The 21,299-nt window shown below is 40.5% G+C and overlaps 1 protein-coding gene across 2 annotated transcripts in view; it reads left to right on the top strand.

Moving 5' to 3' along the window:
• The window catches only part of dscamb (Down syndrome cell adhesion molecule b), a 264,610-nt gene that overhangs the window by 28,468 nt on the left and 214,843 nt on the right, over positions 1 to 21,299 (top strand). For both annotated transcript variants that reach the window (XM_051678499.1, XM_051678498.1), the window contains exons 2-3: positions 3,301 to 3,618; positions 6,699 to 6,845. In XM_051678499.1, coding sequence (XP_051534459.1) covers positions 3,301 to 3,618; positions 6,699 to 6,845 — 465 coding nt within the window. The remainder of the gene's footprint in view (positions 1 to 3,300; positions 3,619 to 6,698; positions 6,846 to 21,299) is intronic.

Here is a 21,299-nt window from a genome sequence, read left to right as displayed (position 1 = left end):
ACCTTTCATTTGTAAAGTATTTAATTGACTGGAATGTCCAAAAACAGGCATTACCACAGTTATAAGTTATAGTCAATATTAGACATTTTTCCCCATTGAATTTCCAGCAAAAATAACTATATTGTGATATTTACTGTGATATACAATGAATAATTCCCTGATTATACTGATATTTTGATCATACTGCCCACCCCTACTCACAACTAAAATAAGATTTGAATCTAAAAATTTTGAAGACAGGTACTGGTACAGTTACAGTGAAGTTCTGTTCCAGAAAGCTAATTTATTTAAAGTGTATTTACTACTAGTGAGCACAATAGCATCAAATCGACCTCTTTCTCTGAACTCTCAGAGCAAACACATCTCTCAGCAGAACCTGTTATGGAATAAAAAGAGTATTTGATTAGTTTTTAACAATATAGGCCAAATCGAGGATGTGAGCATTAGTATAATTGTCAATTTTGTCTGCAGCTGAAATTGCATGCACAAAGGCAGAAGTGTAGACATTGAATTGTAGATGGGAATTGTAGATGTGACGCTGGATACTCTCCACAGGATGGCTTATGATCTTAATTAAGATTTATTCATTTTTAGTGGACAAATGGAATTTTTTTCCACACAACCTCACCTATACTGCAATTCGTTACTCTCTGCAAACATATCCTTACGCTCCCGCCTGAGATCATGCGCATGGCATTCTTTTAATTAATTGAAACAAAAAACACCTTTTGTGTAGGCCAAGACAACATATCTTAGATCGATCTATATTGCACATTATTATTGCACATATATATATATTTTTTTTTTACTGAAACCAGTAAGGCTTATTGTAGGATCACTTAGTTGTTCATGTCTGATAATAACATACATATATTGTACATATTTTCATATATACATATGGATTTTCTGCGATTTAACATGTTAATTCAATGTGATTAATTATATAAAAAGTCGAAGTCAGCAGGGGGCGGTAAGTGTGACTCCAGCTTTACAGGCAACGCACAATTGTTCAGGCAAGAAACCACAATAGAGACAGGCTGAGTTTGGAATTGCATACAATCACACAACTCATACTATTTTTGCAATAGACACATATGACAGAAGTAGTAAGAGTAGAATGGGTAGTGTGCCATTTCTAACTCAGCCACAGTTTAGCTGAGATGGACCACTTGTATTAAAGGAATAATTCACACAAAAAATTAAAATTCTCTTACCATTTACTCACCCTCATGCCATCCCAGATGTGTATGACTTTTTTTGTTCTGCAGAACACAAATGAAGAATATCTCAGCTCTGTTGGTCCATACAATGCAGGTGAATGGCGGCCAGAACTTTGAAGGTCCAAATATCACATAAAGGCATCATCCATCAATCCATATGACTCCAGTGGTTTAATAAATGTCTTCTGAAATGGTCCAATCAGTTTTGTGTGAGAACAAACCAAAATATAACTCCTTTTACACTGTACATGTTGCCATTGCAGTCTCTAAGCACGATCAAGATTTCAAGCTCGATAACACTTCCTTGTGCTTGATGCATGTGCAGAGTGCTAGATGGCATTATAGGAAGTGTAACTGGGGGCCTTTCTGAGGAAATATTGATATGTAATTAATTGTGATTGCGAATTAAACATTTAAATCGATTGATAGCCCTAATATTTTGTGGCAGACAAGCCTCTCGTTCGTCGGTAAAGGAGGAAGCAGGAACCAGATTGACACTCAACAAGACTTTCATTACAACTTAAAACACTGAACTGGAACATAATAACATGACGACACACACACATACACACACAGCTCCGCGTGTGTCTCTCTCTCTCCAGCACTCCCGACGACTCCTCTTACCTCTCTCCCGATGATTGGGCTGCTCAGCACGAGGCGTGCACACTCACAGCCTGGCCACGCCCTCCTCCTCATCACATATATATATATATATATATATATAAATCACAAACTTAAGTTTGTGATTTTCCCATACAAGCTGGTTCTAAATTTTAACCTAAACTTCGAATACATTTCAGGGCAAACTTATTGATGAATAAGTGTTATGCACAAATAGAGAGACCCAGTGACTGCCTTTATAACAGTTTAGAAAATTCTCATTGCATAAAGACCAGAATGTTTTCACGCCATTTAATTTGAGACCGTACGTTCCACCAAGCCTCTCGCTGGCAAATCAAGATATTATAACAGAAGCTTGCTGCAATGTGCCACTTGATGAATTAAACCACATGCCTCTGATTGCCACAGTAAAGATAATCATGATTATGAGCATTTGTTCACGGGTTTCGTTTGTTTGCTTGTCAGTGTTTGCTTATCAAGTGTGCAAGTGACTGGAGTGTTATATCTGACCATGTGGGTGCACATGTGGTCGTGAAAACACATTTTCTTCCACAGTATGAGCACCTTCTGCTTTGAGCAAAAGCCACTGAACCTCAGAAAAGGCTGAAACTGCTGCGATTTGAAACCTTGTTAGAAATTTATGAAGTGCTAAAATGTTTGGTCCCGAGGGAAGCGCTGCCAGCTGTCACTAGTGAGCCATTTACTGTCAAACAGAGATTGAACTGGAGCATGGATAGGGGCTGTGGCACTGAACACTGATTAGACAGCATTTAGCAAGAGGTCATACAGCATCTTGAACTTTTCTTTGGTTGTGATTGGTTAAATTACCCCCTTATTTTCCAGGGATGCTGAGTATTAAAAAATAGTTTACTCACAAATGAAAATTCTGTCATTATTTATTCACCCTTTTGTTGTTTCAAATCAGTGTAACACAAAAGGAAATTTTTGGAGAAGTGTCTTTGTGTAACTCTTTTTTTATGTCGCCATATTTGATACAAAATGGTTTAAAATAATAGAAAACTGGATAATTTATCTAAAATGTGTTTGTGTGCAATGTATATTTCTGCACTTTAGAATATCACATCATTTCTCTAGAGTCACCTGTACTGAAATCAGTTGCAATTTGAGTCTCCCATGAGTTGCTGCCTATGAAGAGCGTTCCAAATTGGCATCTTATAAGGCTCCGGTTCAGTTAGTATGCTGCCACTGAAGACAGCTGCTTATGTAGGCAGGACACAGCAAGGCAGGTTTTGGAACAGACCCTTGTTTTGCTCATTTAGCCTAAAGCTTTGAAATTTTACCTCAAAGATGTTTTGACATCATAAGATTATGTATCACATAGTTTATTCACACACCACCAGACTAAAATGTAAACTTATTACACAGTAAGCTGATATGGAGTAAACAATATATTGGTCACACTCACTCACTCACTCACATCTTCTTCTGTCTTTTGCAGTTTTCGGTGAAGATCTACGTTCCAGCTTATATTTTGTCAATGCATCTCTGCAAGAGGTAGTGTTCTCCAGCACCACAGGGGCACTGGTGCCCTGTCCCGCCGCGGCCGTGCCCCCCGCCACGCTGCGCTGGTACCTCGCCTCCGGGGAAGAGATCTACGATGTCCCAGGCATCCGCCATGTGCACCCCAATGGCACGCTGCAGATCTATGGGTTCCTGCCATCCAGCTTTAGTAACCTAATCAATGACAATACCTACTACTGCACAGCGGAAAACACTGCAGGAAAGATCAGGAGTCAAGATCTCCACATTAAGGCTGGTCAGTCAGATCAACAGTGTGCATATATAACCAAGGAATAGTTTTATCTTTTATCTAGGAATAGTTCAGAAAATTCCAAAATTCTCCTTTTGTGCCCCATGGTGATTAGTTTGGAAGGAGGTAAAGAAAAACAGCAATTAATGGTGATAAAAAACAATGAAAATAAAGTGCAAAAGTGGAAACATAAGAGAGAAATTCAAGATCTGTAAAATATGTAATGCTGAGTGCTCCCTACAGTTCAGCATTGCATCTGAAGAGTGTTCATAGCACTGTGATGCTGTGACAGCTCTATGATAGACAGATGAAAAACACTGAAATATTAATGAATCTTTGCTCTGGTCAGTCATGTGTGAATTTTTTTTTTTTTTTTTTCAGGTCAATGTGCATTATAAACATATTTTAGCAGTAGCGGGCTGTGCATTAAAGTCTAGGCCTTCAGTGTGATTCATGCCATTAAGAAAACACAGTTTCACAATGAATAAGACACCCTATGCCTTTGGGCATCATACATTATGTCGCAGCTAACTAGCAATACCACATGACATTTTAAAAACATGTCCACGCACGAAAGCCAAAACTTGAAACAACACTTAATGCTCAAGCAAGCCTAATTTTAACTGCAGCATGACTGTTTTGTGAAATTAACGTCTCCCGAACAGACATTCAAAAATCATAATTTTTCATATGAATCTACCAAGGAGGTCTATAATACCTGGAAAAATCTATCTAATAATATTTGCGATTTAAATGTTGCTTGCAATAAATTTCGTTTCGTCAGGGTACACGGTTATGCTGCGTTCCATTCAAGTTGGATGTGGGATATTCCTACTTGATATCTCCGACCATAAATGCATTCCATTCCCCGCTCCCGTTAGCTTAGCAGGGGTTTGACTCTCATTAGAGATGTCTCCTAGCAACCCAACTGATAAACAATGCTGCAGCGCTAGCATTTGTGCTTCAGGTGTACGATTATCAAAAGAGATTATAATGTTTTATACACCTGTTTCTGCAGGCGTTTGTTAAACAAGCTTTAATATCATGTAATGTGGAAACGAACTCATTTATCGATATTACTTAATAAAGTGAATGTTTATCACTTACTTTGTATATCTCCCTGAGTGTCGACATGTTTGTGAGACATCATGCCCCTGCATCTCGGTGAAATCGGAGTTGAGAATTTCTGCACGAGCCTACAAGTTGTAATTCTGACTTCAAGATGCATTCCATTGCACTTTTCCTAGTAGGAAGTTGGAAAATCCGACTTTCCGAGTTGAATGGAAAGCAGCACTACTTTTCAAAGCTTGATCCGATACCGAATGCTCAAGCAGCCTAATTTACACTTAGAAAACTCCGGATGTTGCTATAACAATGCAAAAAGCACTTACCAATTTGCTTTAAGTGAAAATCAGTCCTCCTTTCCTGTTTAATAAATTAAGCAATCACACGGTCATGCAGAACATCTCGTGTTTTTAAATCCATAAGGATCTCTTTCTCAATGGCGACAGCGGCAGTAATGACAGTCGACTCATCTCAAGATCTCACGCTCTTCACTTTCAAATCACATCACTTAAAGCATGATTACGTCACTCAAGGCCAGCTAGAAGGCCATATCCTAAAGATCACACCCAACAAGAACAAATAAATCAATCTGATTGGCTGATGAATCTGACATATCCTAAAGATAACACCCACCAAGAACAAATAAATCAATCTGATTGGCTGATGAATCTGACATCTGAATTTAGGGAATCTGTGGAAATTCTGAAGGCCTGACCGGATGGAGCTCAAACTCATGCTCTGCTTTGGGCATGTGATTTGTGAAACAGTTGTCACACTTCGCTTGTAAACATCAAGGAATAAATTCTGACTGGATAAACTTTTCGTTTTTCTCTATTTGTTTGTAGATTAATTAAGAGTGGAAAGTGATTAAAAATACATATGCAAAAAGGTGATTGAGAATGAAAGGATGAAAAATATTTATTTATTTGACATGTTAGGCCAGCAGAGAAGGCTTTGCTGGCCCTGAGAATTCAGCACTGTATTTTAGTCACCTGAAAAGAAAAAAAAAAAAGAAAAAAACAGCAAGTAACACCCAACATCTTGTTAAATAAAAATTACACAAATATAGGTCTTTTATAACACAGTGAAATTTTATTTTATTAATATTATTAGAAATTTATATTTACTTACTCGATTGTTTTTATTAAAATTTCCACATTTTTATATTTCATATATATACATACAAATATATTAAAAAATCACAAAAGTTGCTGTCTGCACACTGAATGACAACCAGACTGAAAAAAATTGTCTAGCAAAAATCTATAAATTTTTTTTATTTTAAACTTGCATAGTGAAAAAGTGCAGTGCGCAGTTTAAAAAACAGATTACCAAGCAAACGTTTCAACCTATGGCTTTCTTCATTGCACTGTACACTGCGATTTTTCACTAAGCAAGAATAAAAAAACTTTTTTGCTTGACCTTTTTTCAGTCTTATTGGCATTCAGTGTGCAGACAGCAACTTTTGGGATTTTTAACAAACTGAATATAAATTTCACAAATATTGATCTTTTGTAATACAATGAATTTTTATTTGATGAAAATATTATTTGAAATGTATCTTTTTATTCATTCATTCATTCATTTAATTGTTTATTATTATTATTATTATTATTTTTTTTTTTTTTACCAGAGTTAGAGAACCTTTTAAAATGGAAAAATAAATAAATTATAGAAATTGAAATAGGTATAAATACCTATTATGTTTATTTCATGTATATTTTTATATCTATTTTATATCTTTTTTTTTTTAACAAACTGAGTTGAGTACACATTTGAACAAAAATAGTAATAGGTTTTAGATTTTAATATTGAAATATGTATTATAAATTAAAGATAAAGATATATATATATATATATATATATATATATATATATATATATATATATATATATATATATATATATTAAATATACAGCAATAATGGGCTGCCTTGGAGACCACACTTTTGATTAATAGTATTGTGTATTTGAAAGAACAATGTAAAAAACGTTCTAACATTACTTCGTCTGTACTTCAGTATTCCGGGAGCCGTACACAGTTCGTGTGGCTGATCAGAGAGTCATGCGGGGGAATACAGCCGTCTTCAAGTGCATTATCCCGGCCTCAGTCGAGGAGTACGTCACTGTTGTATCATGGGAGAAAGACACAGTATCACTTGTCTCAGGTAGGGCTCAATCTGCACTCTCAGATAATTGCTCATGCTTTTGGGAAAACTCTTGCACAACAGCACAATAATTCATTATCGCAATGTCTTCATCTGGATCTGTTTTGATTGGTATATAATGCATAGAAATGAGAAATGTTTTTTTTTTGTTTTGTTTTTTTTAACAGGATTAAGTTTTTTTTTGTTTTTTTTTTTATGAAAGTTTGCCGTATTTGTCTGTGATACTCTTTGGCTTGGAAATGGCACTTACCCACTGGTAGGGATGGGACATGATGGTCAATTGGTCTCAAAACCCCTGCATTCTGTACAATTGTGGTGTGATCCATTTTGAACTCAGTAACATGTCGTATGTGAATGCCCCCTCAGGGTCAAGAAACACATCCAGTCAGATTTCGTTGAACACAAAATCAGCATAATTTAGACCAATTGGTTGACTGGTTGTTCAGACAACCCAACAACTAGTCGATTTGAAAATATGTAGTTTTGCACATCCTGAACTGACCCCAAAACTTGCGAGTAAATGCCCTTTTCTTTCAAGCTACAAATTTGTGCTCCAGTCTCCCAGTGTTGGCAAACAGTGGGTCTCTTCCAAAAAGGAAAATTCTGTCATTGTTTACTCACCCTCATATCGAACAAACTTGTTTGACTTTCTGTCTTCAAAGGAACACCAAAGGATATGTTAGGGAACATGTTAGTAACTAACAACCCCGGTCACCATTCTTTTTTATTGCATATATATATATATATATATATATATATATTTGTCTTTCATATAATGTAAGTGATTTGTGACTGAGGCTGTCAACATCTTCTTTTGTGTTCCATAAAATTCTTATTTTTTTATATAGGTTTGGAATGACCTGAGGGTGAGTAAATGATGACAAAATTTTCCTTTTACTCTTTAACATGATTATGTTGGAATTGAATTAGTTGAGTGCTTCACTTTACGACCTGTGTTTGTATCTTCTCTCTGACTGACTGGCACCCTCAGGCTGGAATTGCTTCGAATGGGAACTGTTCGAGTGCGGTTTTTGGATTTAGATGTGCAGAAAAGCTTCTACTACTACTACTTCAAAAACTGCAAAGTACCTGGCCATGACAGATGGCAACATCTTGTTCCAATGGCTTTATTGAGCTTTGAAAAATCCATTCTCTCACCAATCAATGTACATCACCAGTTATGACCGGCTGATGACATTTCCATGGTAACAGTCTGGTCATAATTGGCATGGCTGGTTGGTGAAATATGGAGTACTATGCATGATATTCGTCATACCTGTTCTACCGTGTGCTCCTTTATGAGTGGTTCTGCAATTAAATGGTCAGTTTTATTTATTTATAAGATGAATAACTGCTTCATCTGACGGTCGTGGCACATGCCAATATCAAAGTGTGTGCCAAGTGTCAGAAGCATTAGACCAATCCAACACACATCCCTCACTAAATATTTATAATGAAGGACCATAGATGCATGGCTGAAAGCTCTCTGGTCTGTCAAGCTGAAGAATTGTTTACTCTTGCAGAGAAATGGACTTAATGAAATATACAGTGAGATTTTGATGCTGGTATGTGTCTCTATTTTCTTTCGTTTTGGAATGAAGCAAGTTTGGATAATATTTTTTTTTTTACTAGTACGGTCAACATGAAGAACATAGATTTAGGAAAATATTTTGTAGCTTGCTCGTAGGTTAGTTGTGGTGATTTTGGTCCATTTAAACATGTATTTTACACTACACAACAGTTAGTTCTAGATCTAAAACAGTCTACGATGTGTCTTGCATTGACTTGATGCGACATGCATGTGTTAGTCTACATTAAATAAAAATTCACTGTATTTACTTTCTTAAAATACATTCCTCATCTTATTGTGCATGAATAATCAATGCATATTCAATGAAAGTGTAATGAATTGCTCTGAAACAACTTTCCTTTTTTGCTGACACACTGAAATAAAGTAGTATCCTGCAATTGTTACCTCAAAGATCTATTTCTACTTGATTTAACCCATAAATATGACTTTTGCTGGTGTAACTTCATTTGTCAGGTAAATTATTCAGATATGTTCATAGTGGCCACAGTGGTCAAGCTTCAGACCAAACTTTAAAAAAAAACAAAAAAACAACAACAACAACAACATAAAAAAAAACATTAAAAAAAATAAATAAATCAGTTTATGAGTCTGAAGCCATGCGATAGCTTTGTTTGAGGAACAGACCGAATTGTTACTTGAAAATTGAAAATCTAGCCTCCACTGAAGCTCTCAAATCAGCATTGTAAAGAGGAGACGAGAAGCAGTTTTCCTGGTTCAGGTTATAGTTTATTTTCTCTCTCTCTGCAGCACAAAGTTAATCATCACTCGCACACCGCTTCACAAAAATAAACTCTCAACGTTTGTAAAGAAACTCCTAGCTTCTTGCTCGGGTCTGTCGTGCCCAGGCTCTCTCTCCCTCCTATTTGCGGTGTGTCTCTATTTATGCCGCTCTCCCCGTGCTCACTGAAATTAGAGACAGGTGTTATACATAATTTAGCTCAGGTGTAAGCGCCCTTACCGCTTTTTCTCTCTCCGGAGAGATGCTTGACCACGCCCCCGCTGCCACATATCCCCACCGCCCGACTCAGGCCGGTGCGACATCCGGCCTGCCTACCACTCCCCCCATTCCTGGAAAGGAAGTCGGCGACAGCCATCTGCGCCCCGGTCTGTGGACCACCTTGAACTTAAACGGCTGAAGAGCCAGATACCAACGGGTGATTCGGGCGTTAGTATCTTTCATGCGGTGGAGCCACTGGAGTGGGGCGTGATCTGAGCAGAGGGTGAAGGCCCGCCCCAACAGGTAGTATCGGAGAGTGAGGACCGCCCACTTGATGGCGAGACACTCCTTTTCCACGGTGCTGTACTTAGTTTCCCTTAACGAGAGCTTACGGCTAATGTACAGCACCGGGCGCTCCTCCCCTCCCACCACCTGCGAGAGCACAGCCCCCAGCCCCCTGTCTGAAGCATCTGTCTGTAAAACAAAAGGGAGAGAGAAGTCAGGTGAATGTAACAGCGGCCCCCCGCAAAGTGCGGCTTTAACTTGCGTGAACGCCTGTTGACACTGCTCCGTCCACTGGACCGGGTCTGGAGCTCCCTTTTTAGTGAGATCAGTCAGCGGGCTGGTGACGTCTGAATAGTTAGGCACAAACCTCCTATAGTAGCCAGCCAGCCCCAGGAACTGCCTCACCCCCTTTTTGGTCTTGGGTCTTGGGCAGGTCGCAATCGCCGCCGTCTTGTCAATTTGGGGACGCACCTGCCCGTGGCCCAAGTGGAACCCCAGATACCGTACCTCCACCCGCCCAATCGCACACTTCTTCGGGTTCGCTGTGAGTCCCGCTCGGCGCAGCGATCTCAGAACCGCCCTCAGATGTTGCATATGCCGCTGCCAATCATTGCTATAAATGATGATGTCATCTAAATAGGCAGCGGCGTAAGCTGAATGCGGCCTGAGGATTCGGTCCATGAGACGCTGAAACGTAGCCGGGGCCCCAAACAAACCGAACGGAAGTGTCACAAATTGGTGTAATCCAAACGGTGTGGAGAAGGCGGTTTTCTCACGGGAAATTGGTGTCAAGGGGATCTGCCAATAACCCTTCGTCAAATCCAATGTCGAATAAAAACGAGCAGTGCCCAACCGATCAAGCAACTCATCAACGCGAGGCATTGGATATGCATCAAATTTAGACACCGCGTTGACTTTTCTATAATCCACACAGAATCGCACAGATCCGTCGCTCTTAGGCACTAGAACAACTGGGCTGGACCAATCACTGTGGGATTCTTCTATTACCCCCATATCAAGCATCGCATCCAATTCCTCCCGAACAATTTTCTTTTTGTGTTCGGGTAGTCGATAGGGGCGGCTACGTACCACCACCCCCGGCTCAGTCTCGATGTGGTGATGGATGAGGTTTGTACGTCCCGGTAGAGGGCAAAACACGTCTGCAAACTCCTGTTGCAACCTGGCAACCTCCGCGAGTTGGCTCGGTGAGAGGTGGTCTCCGCAAGTGACCGGGGTGAACTGTTTATGTTTCGAGCTCACCTCCGGTCCGAGCTCCGCCTTCTCGGGAACCACCGTAGCCAACGTCACGGGGACCGCCTCTCTCCACAATTTTAGGAGATTGAGGTGGTATATTTGACGTGCGTCCCCTCTATCGGATCGTTTAACCTCATAATCGAGATCTCCCACTCGTCGTGTGACCTCAAAGGGTCCTTGCCACTTGGCGAGTAATTTAGAGCTCGATGTGGGGAGCAATACAAGCACTTTATCTCCCGGTGTAAATTCCCTTAGCTGAGTTCCCCTGTCATACAGTCGGCGCTGTCGTTCTTGAGCTTGGAGCAAATTCTCCTGTGTTAGTTGCCCCAAGGTGTGGAGTTTTGCTCTAAGATCAAGAACGTACTGAATTTCATTTTTACTGTTCGAAGGTCCTTCCTCCCAGGCTTCTCGCAATACATCAAGCACGCCGCGTGGGCGTCGCCCATACAGCAGCTCGAATGGGGAGAAGCCAGTGGAGGCTTGCGGGACCTCTCGTACTGCAAATAACAGGGGGTCGAGCCATTTATCCCAATTTCTAGCATCGTCGTGCACGAACTTACGAATCATGTTTTTGAGGGTTTTATTAAATCGTTCCACCAGGCCATCCGTTTGAGGATGGTATACACTGGTGCGAATCGATTTAATATTTAATAACTCGTACAGTTCGCGTAGTGTCCGTGACATAAACGTTGTGCCTTGATCGGTGAGGATTTCTTTCGGAATCCCCACCCGGGAGATTATTTTGAAGAGTGCCTCCGCAACACTGCGTGCTGAGATGTTGCGAAGAGGCACTGCTTCCGGATATCGCGTTGCATAGTCCACTAGGACCAATACAAAGCGATGTCCGTGTGCTGACCGTTCTAATGGCCCGACGAGGTCCATTCCAATTCTCTCAAAGGGGACCTCGATCAAAGGGAGAGGGCGCAATGGCGCTTTTGGGGTGGCCGGTGGGTTAACCAGCTGGCATTCTCGGCATGCCGCACACCACCTGCGGACATCGCCGCCAATGCCCGGCCAATAGAAACGGGCTATTAGACGGTTCAGTGTTTTCCTTTCTCCTAGGTGACCTGCCATAGGATTATAATGAGCCGTCTGGAATACCATTTCCCGACGGCTCCTTGGAATCAAAAGTTGGGTTGTATCCTCTTTGGTTCGAGTGTCCTGTGTCACTCGATACAACCGCTCATTTATAATTGCAAAATAGGGATATGAGAGTGCGATGTCAGGCTGGAGTCGTTGACCATCGATAACTCTCACTTGGTCAAAGGCGTGTTTGAGGGTTTCGTCTCGCGACTGCTCCAAAGGGAAATCCCCCTCAGGGAATTCCCTGAGAAGGGGAGGGGCCGCGGCCTCTCCCCCTCTCTCGTCATCATGACGTGGAGCTGTCGAGGACGGCCCCGGCTCCGCCTCCCCTGCCAGAGCATCGCACATCACACATCTCCCTATTCTCACACAGGACCCATCCGCACAAATTCCCTTTAATAAAGCTTTAAAATCAGGCCAATCAGTCCCCAAAATCAGCGGATGGGTGAGGCGGGAGCTAACCGCAGCCTCAACTTCACCTTCACCGTTTTGGATGTGACCAATGCCTCGGGTTGAACCAGGCGTTGGTGGATAGTGGTTTGATTACACCCGGTATCCACCAACGCTTGGTGAGTACCCCCCTTGACACTTACCGGTATCCGGTACGCTCCGGCCCGGTCGGGGGCAGCCTGTGGGAGGTCAGAGACCCGCACCACCGTCCCCAGCTCCATCAGAGGGCACTGATCTCGGAAGTGGCTCGGGTCTCCGCACCTCCAGCAGGCCGGCCCAGGCGCCACGCCCGCACTTGCGTCGGCGGGCGCCCCCCCTGAGGGGGAGAGCGGCGGGGTACTGGAGTAGGGGAAGGTGTCGCCTCCCACACCCGGGAAACTGGTCTCAAGGGCTGGGTTCCTCCTCGTCTGCGTGGGGCAGGAACGGGACCTGGAGAGAAAGCAGACGAGAGAGAGAGAGGGGAGGGGGAAGAAACAGAGGGAGGAGAGAGAAGGTAGGAGGGATCTTCTGTCCTCGGGATCGCCGCCATGTGGTCCTCCGCAAGTCGGATAGCTTCCTCCAACGACGCCGGGCGGTGGCACTGGACCCACTCCGCCGTTCCTTTTGGCAGTCGAACTATGAACTGTTCCAGTACCACCTGGTCGATAATTCCCTGGACGTCGCGATCCCCCGCTAACAGCCATCTTCGGCAGGCGTCACGGAGCCGCTGGGCAAAGGCAAACGGGCGGTCAGAGCTTTCCAACTTCAAGCTCCGGAAGAGTTGACGACTTTCCTCCGGAGTGCGACCAACCCGTTGCAAGATGGCTCTTTTAAGATCTCCGTAGGCCAGGAGGCTCAACGCTGGCAGTTGTTGAGCCGCGAGCTGGGCTTCCCCGGACAGTAGTGGGATCAGTCGGGCTGCCCATTGGCCGAGCGGCCAGCCCCAGATCTCGGCGGTCCGCTCAAACAAATCCAGGAAAGCCTCGGGGTCGTCCGCCGCCCCCATTTTCTGTAATGCTGGCGGGGGTAACGGCGTGGGTGTGTCCGGGGTCGCGGCTGAGGATGCCCCCTGGCTGAGGAGGCTCCGGATCGCCTGCCGGTCCTCGGCTTGAGCATGCATGAGCTCGACAAACCGGCGGTCTTGATCTTGCCGGAGCTCAAGCAGCGTTTGTTGGTGGTTCCGATGTAGGCTGGCGAGGGCTTGGAGGATCTCCGCCAACTGGGAGGACTCTACGGGACGACCTCCATCCATCTTCTACCCAACTTCAGTTCCCGGGTTTCGGCACCAGTGTAAAGAGGAGACGAGAAGCAGTTTTCCTGGTTCAGGTTATAGTTTATTTTCTCTCTCTCTGCAGCACAAAGTTAATCATCACTCGCACACCGCTTCACAAAAATAAACTCTCAACGTTTGTAAAGAAACTCCTAGCTTCTTGCTCGGGTCTGTCGTGCCCAGGCTCTCTCTCCCTCCTATTTGCGGTGTGTCTCTATTTATGCCGCTCTCCCCGTGCTCACTGAAATTAGAGACAGGTGTTATACATAATTTAGCTCAGGTGTAAGCGCCCTTACCGCTTTTTCTCTCTCCGGAGAGATGCTTGACCACGCCCCCGCTGCCACAAGCATATTATAATGTTGCGTTTGCTTTTGACTGATGTGAGAATCAATTTCTATTACACAGTAAATTTAAGTTAAGAACTAATAATGTGGAACCACTGTCCACAGTTGAACCAAGTTCATGTTGAATATTTTTTCATTTAATTTTTTTTGAGTGTCGCATTTGCTTTTGACTGATGTGAGAATCTATGGTGTTTTGGCATCAATAACTACGTTTCCATCCAAGGATTTTTTGCGAAAAACGTTTTAGCGCATCAAAATAAAGCTGATGAAAATGCAATTAAGTGTCAATATAATATTTTCCCGTTCAAATCTAGCGCATAAACTCTATGTCGATACTGCAAATGTCGAGAAAAACTGGTTTGGAAACACTTCTTGTTGAGAAAATTGACATTAATGCAAAAATGTAGTGTCACATAACAGAATTTACCCCAACCGTTAGCCTGTGTTAATCATGACGACGATATACAGGTGCATCTCAATAAATTTGAATGTCGTGGAAAAGTTAATTTATTTCAGTAATTCAACTCAAATTGTGAAACTCGTGTATTAAATAAATCCAATGCACACAGACTGAAGTAGTTTAAGTCTTTGGTTCTTTTAATTGTGATGATTTTGGCTCACATTTAACAAAAACCCACCAATTCACTAACTCAGAAAATTAGAATACATCATAAGACCAATAAAAAAAACATTTTTAGTGAATTGTTGGCCTTCTGGAAAGTATGTTCATTTACTGTATATGTACTCAATACTTGGTAGGGGCTCCTTTTGCTTTAATTACTGCCTCAATTCGGCGTGGCATGGAGGTGATCAGTTTGTGGCACTGCTGAGGTGGTATGGAAGCCCAGGTTTCTTTGACAGTGGCCTTCAGCTCATCTGCATTTTTTAGTATCTTGTTTCTCATTTTCCTCTTGACAATACCCCATAGATTCTCTATGGGGTTCAGGTCTGGTGAGTTTGCTGGCCAGTCAAGCACACCAACACCATGGTCATTTAACCAACTTTTGGTGCTTTTGGCAGTGTGGGCAGGTGCCAAATCCTGCTGGAAAATGAAATCAGCATCTTTAAAAAGCTGGTCAGCAGAAGGAAGCATGAAGTGCTCCAAAATTTCTTGGTAAACGGGTGCAGTGACTTTGGTTTTCAAAAAACACAATGGACCAACACCAGCAGATGACATTGCACCCCAAATCATCACAGACTGTGGAAACTTAACACTGGACTTCAAGCAACTTGGGCTATGAGCTTCTCCACCCTTCCTCCAGACTCTAGGACCTTGGTTTCCAAATGAAATACAAAACTTGCTCTCATCTGAAAAGAGGACTTTGGACCACTGGGCAACAGTCCAGTTCTTCTTCTCCTTAGCCCAGGTAAGACGCCTCTGACATTGTCTGTGGTTCAGGAGTGGCTTAACAAGAGGAATACGACAATTGTAGCCAAATTCCTTGACATGTCTGTATGTGGTGGCTCTTGATGCCTTGACCCCAGCCTCAGTCCATTCCTTGTGAAGTTCACCCAAATTCTTGAATCGATTTTGCTTGACAATCCTCATAAGGCTGCGGTTCTCTTGGTTGGTTGTGCACCTTTTTCTTCCACACTTTTTCCTTCCACTCAACTTTCTGTTAACGTGCTTGGATACAGCACTCTGTGAACAGCCAGCTTCTTTGGCAATGAATGTTTGTGGCTTACCCTCCTTGTGAAGGGTGTCAATGATTGTCTTCTAGACAACTGTCAAATCAACAGTCTTCCCCATGATTGTGTAGCCTAGTGAACCAAACTGAGAGACCATTTTGAAGGCTCAGGAAACCTTTGCAGGTGTTTTGAGTTGATTAGCTGATTGGCATGTCACCATATTCTAATTTTTTGAGAAAGTGAATTGGTGGGTTTTTGTTAAATGTGAGCCAAAATCATCAATTAAAAGAACCAAAGACTTAAACTACTTCAGTCTGTGTGCATTGAATTTATTTAATACACGAGTTTCACAATTTGAGTTGAATTACTGAAATAAATGAACTTTTCCACAACATTCTAATTTATTGAGATGCACCTGTACATCCTAGAAAGCCAATTTATTGTACGTGATTATGGATTGATCTTAGAGGCATATAGATCCGATGCTGCAAACATGACACTTCCAGGAGTGCCAACACAAATATCTCGTATCATGCACATTGACAAGTGCACGGAGAACAAATGAATGGCCACTGTTTGTGATTAATTTAATCGTGGTAGCCATCCATTTATTTATAAAAGTTGCTTTTCCACACTATTCAATATAATAGACGCCAGTCATGGAATTAGCCCACAATACAAAATACATATAATTTCTGTGCACAAAGATGTTTTAAATTAAAATATAAATACACAATAATAGGAGAAAAGCTTCAGTGTGCATTTTTGGAATACTAAAATATAGCCCAATTCTATAAAATTATTGTTTAGCTTACTTTTGAAAAAATTCCCTGTATTAAATTAGACTAAATAAATTACCAAATGAATAAAGCATTAATTAAAATAATTAATTACCAAATGAAAAAAATAATATTTTTAGACTTATATATATATGCCTATTTTTTTTTTTTTTTTAACACAAACTTAAATTAGCTTTACCCTGTTCTGTAGATGAAAAAAGTCGGCTGAATTACGTTTCCAGAATGTTCTACACTTTTTTCAAGACTATAAACTATCAGAACTATTTGTCCAATGCTGAGTTCACTTTCAGAAAACGAGCTTTTGAATATTTTAAAACTTTTAAATATTTTAAATCTAACCCTTTTTTTTTTTTTTTACCTCGGATCGCATTTGCTGAGCTTCTTCAGAAAATGTAAATTGCATTATGACACTAAAATTAATTTTAGATGACAATCAAATTAAGTTGGTCATTAAAAGTTGCTGGACAAATATGCGGGACATAGTGCAGTTGTGATGGCAATGCTTTAGATTAGATGATTGTTCAAAATAGCCTAATGAATCTCAGGAATGTAGGCTATCATATGTAAACCCTGATATACGCACATCGATGGATGGTCCTTATACTAAGATCGAAAGTCTCCCCCACTACTTGGTGCAGGTTGCCAGCTTGAACAGGGCCATGACAATTCACTTTCGGGTCGGAACCAATGGCAACCTGCGACAGGCGCAACATCATGACCAATATTACAGTCCTATCAGAAGGACAACTGCTCCCTTTTGATCGCAATTGCTCCTCTTCTGATTGCATTTATTTGTGAAATTAAAATGACAGTGAGCTAGCTAATTTCAATGAATTGTCTCAATACTCTCCCCATTTTACCAAATCTTTGGAGGAAAAAACATTAGGGACATCTGGGAGGTGAAAGGTACACAATTAGTGATAAACACACATTTCTGTACGGAAACGGCTTAAGGGCAGATTTCTTTTGCGATAAACCAAATCTTATGCGACAAAGTGTTTTTTAGGCATGACGTCATCATGCACACCATTTTTATCGATAAAGAGCCATTTGAATGGAAACAGGCAGAAGACGGCAAATTTCCCAAACTTTTTTTTTACGCATTTTCACTTTGTCGATAACAAAATAGCGTGAAAAGTGGATGGAAACTAGATTATTGTCATTAAACCTGAATGCGATTTCGATGACATTTCAGAACTTCGGCAAACGGGAAAGTAACTGAATAAAAACGTATGGTGTTTTTAACCAGTGTTAAGATGAAAAACCCTTAGTAATCCTTTTTCTGTTTTACATTGTCAATCATTAATGACACACTAAGTACTGTATGCCAGAACAGAGCAATTGTACTTTTTGCACAGAGAGTTCAATCTCTTTTTCTCATCTACTTAGCATAAATCAGTGTTCACAAGCTATTCCGGCCCTATAATTCCACCTAACACTGGCGATTGTCCCGCAAATCACAGAGAAGATGAAATGCATGATTACAGAGTGGGACTTGTCTTAATTAATGAACTGTGATTGAAAATATAATTACAATATGAATCACCTCTCAAAATAAAGATGGCTCCCTAGTCATTTGAAGCGAGGGCCTGTTTTAAATGTGAATGAACGGGGCCTAATGATACTCTAACTTACCATTAACCTGTCATGCATTTTAAAACGGACCTTTCTATGTGCGCTTTCAAATTCATGGCCACGTATCCGTCCCCTCCCGGCTTTTGATAAACATTTGGCAGCTCTAATAAAGAGATGAAAGGCAATGCAGGTGAAAGGGGCATGAGTGTGCACGTTTGTGAGTGTATCTTCCTCTTTGAGTGTCTGGGGCACAGTACAGGTCCTAATGCACCTTCCAGGCTGTTTCTGTGTGTATTTCAGTGGCTTGGCTACTGAATATTGATGGTGGAAGGGGAGAAGGCCATTTTTATTTTGTTACCTGGTCTTTTATCCATCGGATCACCCATTTGATCTAGTTATAGTGACTGAAGAGACGCAATGAAGCACTGGGATGCAACAAATTGTTGAAGTAGACATGAAATCAGAATTGATTGATTGCTCCTGGTCTTTATTATGCTATATACTGTACTACTTACTGTATAACGTTCACACTACATATAAAACACTCCAGATATTTTTTTAGTACTGTTATTAATGCAGAAAATCAGATACCAGGACTCATACTGAAATGTATTTATATATGTTTGATTTGTGTCATGTATGCGTGATTTGTTTAATCGGAATCACAGGAAAGTTTAATAATAATTAATAAGCACCATGTTCCCTAATGCAGTATTACTGCCCTAACTCTAACCCAGCCTAACCCTAACATTATTTTTTTTTTTTATATTTGTGGTGAAACAACGCGACGTGAGCCCTTGGATGTTGACAATCCCTTTTATGTTTCAACTCCTCCCCTTCAACTTCCTGGCTCCATTCTTGTATCAAATGTCAACTTTTCACAATCCAGTCAGTTAATCGCGTTAACTAACAATCAATTCAATCACATTTTTGCTGCGCTAAATATTCTATTTCATTCTGAAATACATCACATTATAACATTCAAATGGGTTGCGAATGGCGTTTTTATGTTACGCTTGGGAAAAAGACACGTTTTTGACCCAGAAAATGAAAGCTCCTCTAATAACAAGTACAATACACAGCTTGATGCTTTCCTAAGAAACTTTGATTCCTCTGTCATTTTACACTGCTTTGCTCATGGCCGCAGAAGTGTCTCTTTCTCCGAGCTGACATTCAATGACATTTGTATAACCATTAAGCTCAATTCACTTTCCCTCCCAGCACAGTTAGAGGGGAAAACACAACGACACACACTTTACTTATTTAATGGTCTGTTTCAATGGGGCTTTGCCATAAACATAGATGGTTTACATTTGCAAATGCATCAATAAGATAACTTTTTTAAGGTGCCATCACTGATTGACACATAAGATGCTAACTGCCTAATGAATGAATTATTTTTGCTGTCACTGTATTAGTCAATGAGATCAAGTACAAAATACACTGGTTTGAGCACAGAACTTGCTTTAAATGTTTAAATGGACTGAGCTGGAATCAACCGTTTTAAAATGTGGCAAATTAATTTCTGCACATTAATATGACAATATAACAATAAAAACTAGATTTTTACATTTTTTGAAGAGAATACCATCATGATGCTGGGTATTGCTTAAGTATTATGAAGGCTATTAGCACATTGCTCTTGCTAAGGGTTCTGGTTGGTTGCTACAGCATTGTGTTCTGAGTGCTTTTAATGTGTTGCTATGAGTATTGGGTGTAATCCAATTACAAAAGTAGTATAACACATAACAGTTAGATAACAGTTACTGACTTTTAATTAATTTAATTACCTTTAAGTACATTACTAGGGTTACACATTTCTAAAATAATATTTATATGTAAAACACATTAACGTGCGCCCCTTGTTTTGAGCACAAGCCTAAAACGACATACTCAAAATTCAATGGCTGTAGTTCATCCCCACATTGTATTACAGGCAATATTTTGGTCTCTTTTGAAAAGAGACACTTGGAAGTTTGTTGTTAAAAAGCAGTGGCGGGCCGTGCATTAAAAGTCTAGGCTTTCAGTGTGATTCATGCCATTAAGAAAACACAGTTTCACAATGAATAAAACACCCTATGCCTTTGGGCATCATACATTATGTTGCAGCTAACTAGTAATACCAACTGACATTTTAAAAACATGTCCACGCACGAAAGCCAGAACTTGAAACGATACTTAATGCTCAAGCAAGCCTAATTTTAACTGCAGCATGACTGTTTTGTGAAATGAACGTCTCCCGAACAGACACTCAAAAATCATAATTTTTCATATGAATCTACCAAGGAGGTCTATAATACCTGGAAAAATCTATCTAATAATATTTGCGATTTAAATGTTGCTTGCAATAAATTTTGTTTCGTCAGGGTACATGGTTATGCTGCGTTCCATTCAAGTTGGATGTGGGATATTCCTACTTGATATCTCCGATCTCCGACCATAAATGCATTCCATGCAAAAAGATGATTGAGAATGAATGGATGAAAAATATGTATTTATTTGGCATGTTAGGCCAGCAGAGAAGGCCTTGCTGGCCCTGAGAATTCACCACTGTTAAAAAGTAAAAATCAATAAAAGTCATGACATTTTTTTTTTTTTAGAAAAGCTCACATTTATTGTAAAGTGATCAGCTATTTCTTTTCCCCCATAAATATTTATATGAAATAATATATGACACTGACCTTGTTGATGCATAGAAACATAATGGAGCGAAGCCACAAATCTGATAATGTTCAGTTTCAAATTTGAGGATGATAACTTTAAAACTCTTAGTTATATGAATCATTTCGCAAGATCTTGTCTTGTAATTCTGACCGCAAATAGCATTAGCCGTTAGCATAAGCGCCTAAATACTGAATAGTAAACATTATAAAATAAACATTATCTTGTGCATATATTTTACTTTCAATCATGACTGAGTTGTTATAGCAGTGTGTTTTAATAATCTCATGTGGATTCCAATCATATAATGAGGCAGAAAGCAGATTATTGGCAGGTGAAGATGAGAGAAGTTGTACTGCTCTTTTGCAATTACAGCTACAGAGCTGTCAATAATCATATACAAATATCAGAGACTGCATGGAAATAATAGACAAACCATATATTTTTGCAATTGTCTATTTATTTACAACAAGTCTCAGCAGTCAACTGATTAGTTTTATGCTTGATATGTAATTTATCCTACTATGAAATGGGATGGGGAAGTCCCTGTCATGTGGGCACTGAGGTATGCATGATGTCATAACTTCCTCTTTATC

This window comes from Myxocyprinus asiaticus, chromosome 39, assembly GCF_019703515.2.
Source record: "Myxocyprinus asiaticus isolate MX2 ecotype Aquarium Trade chromosome 39, UBuf_Myxa_2, whole genome shotgun sequence".
Taxonomy (NCBI): domain Eukaryota; kingdom Metazoa; phylum Chordata; class Actinopteri; order Cypriniformes; family Catostomidae; genus Myxocyprinus; species Myxocyprinus asiaticus.
The sequence above is the reverse complement of the archived record's forward strand: the minus strand, read 5'-3'. Positions and strand labels throughout refer to the sequence as shown.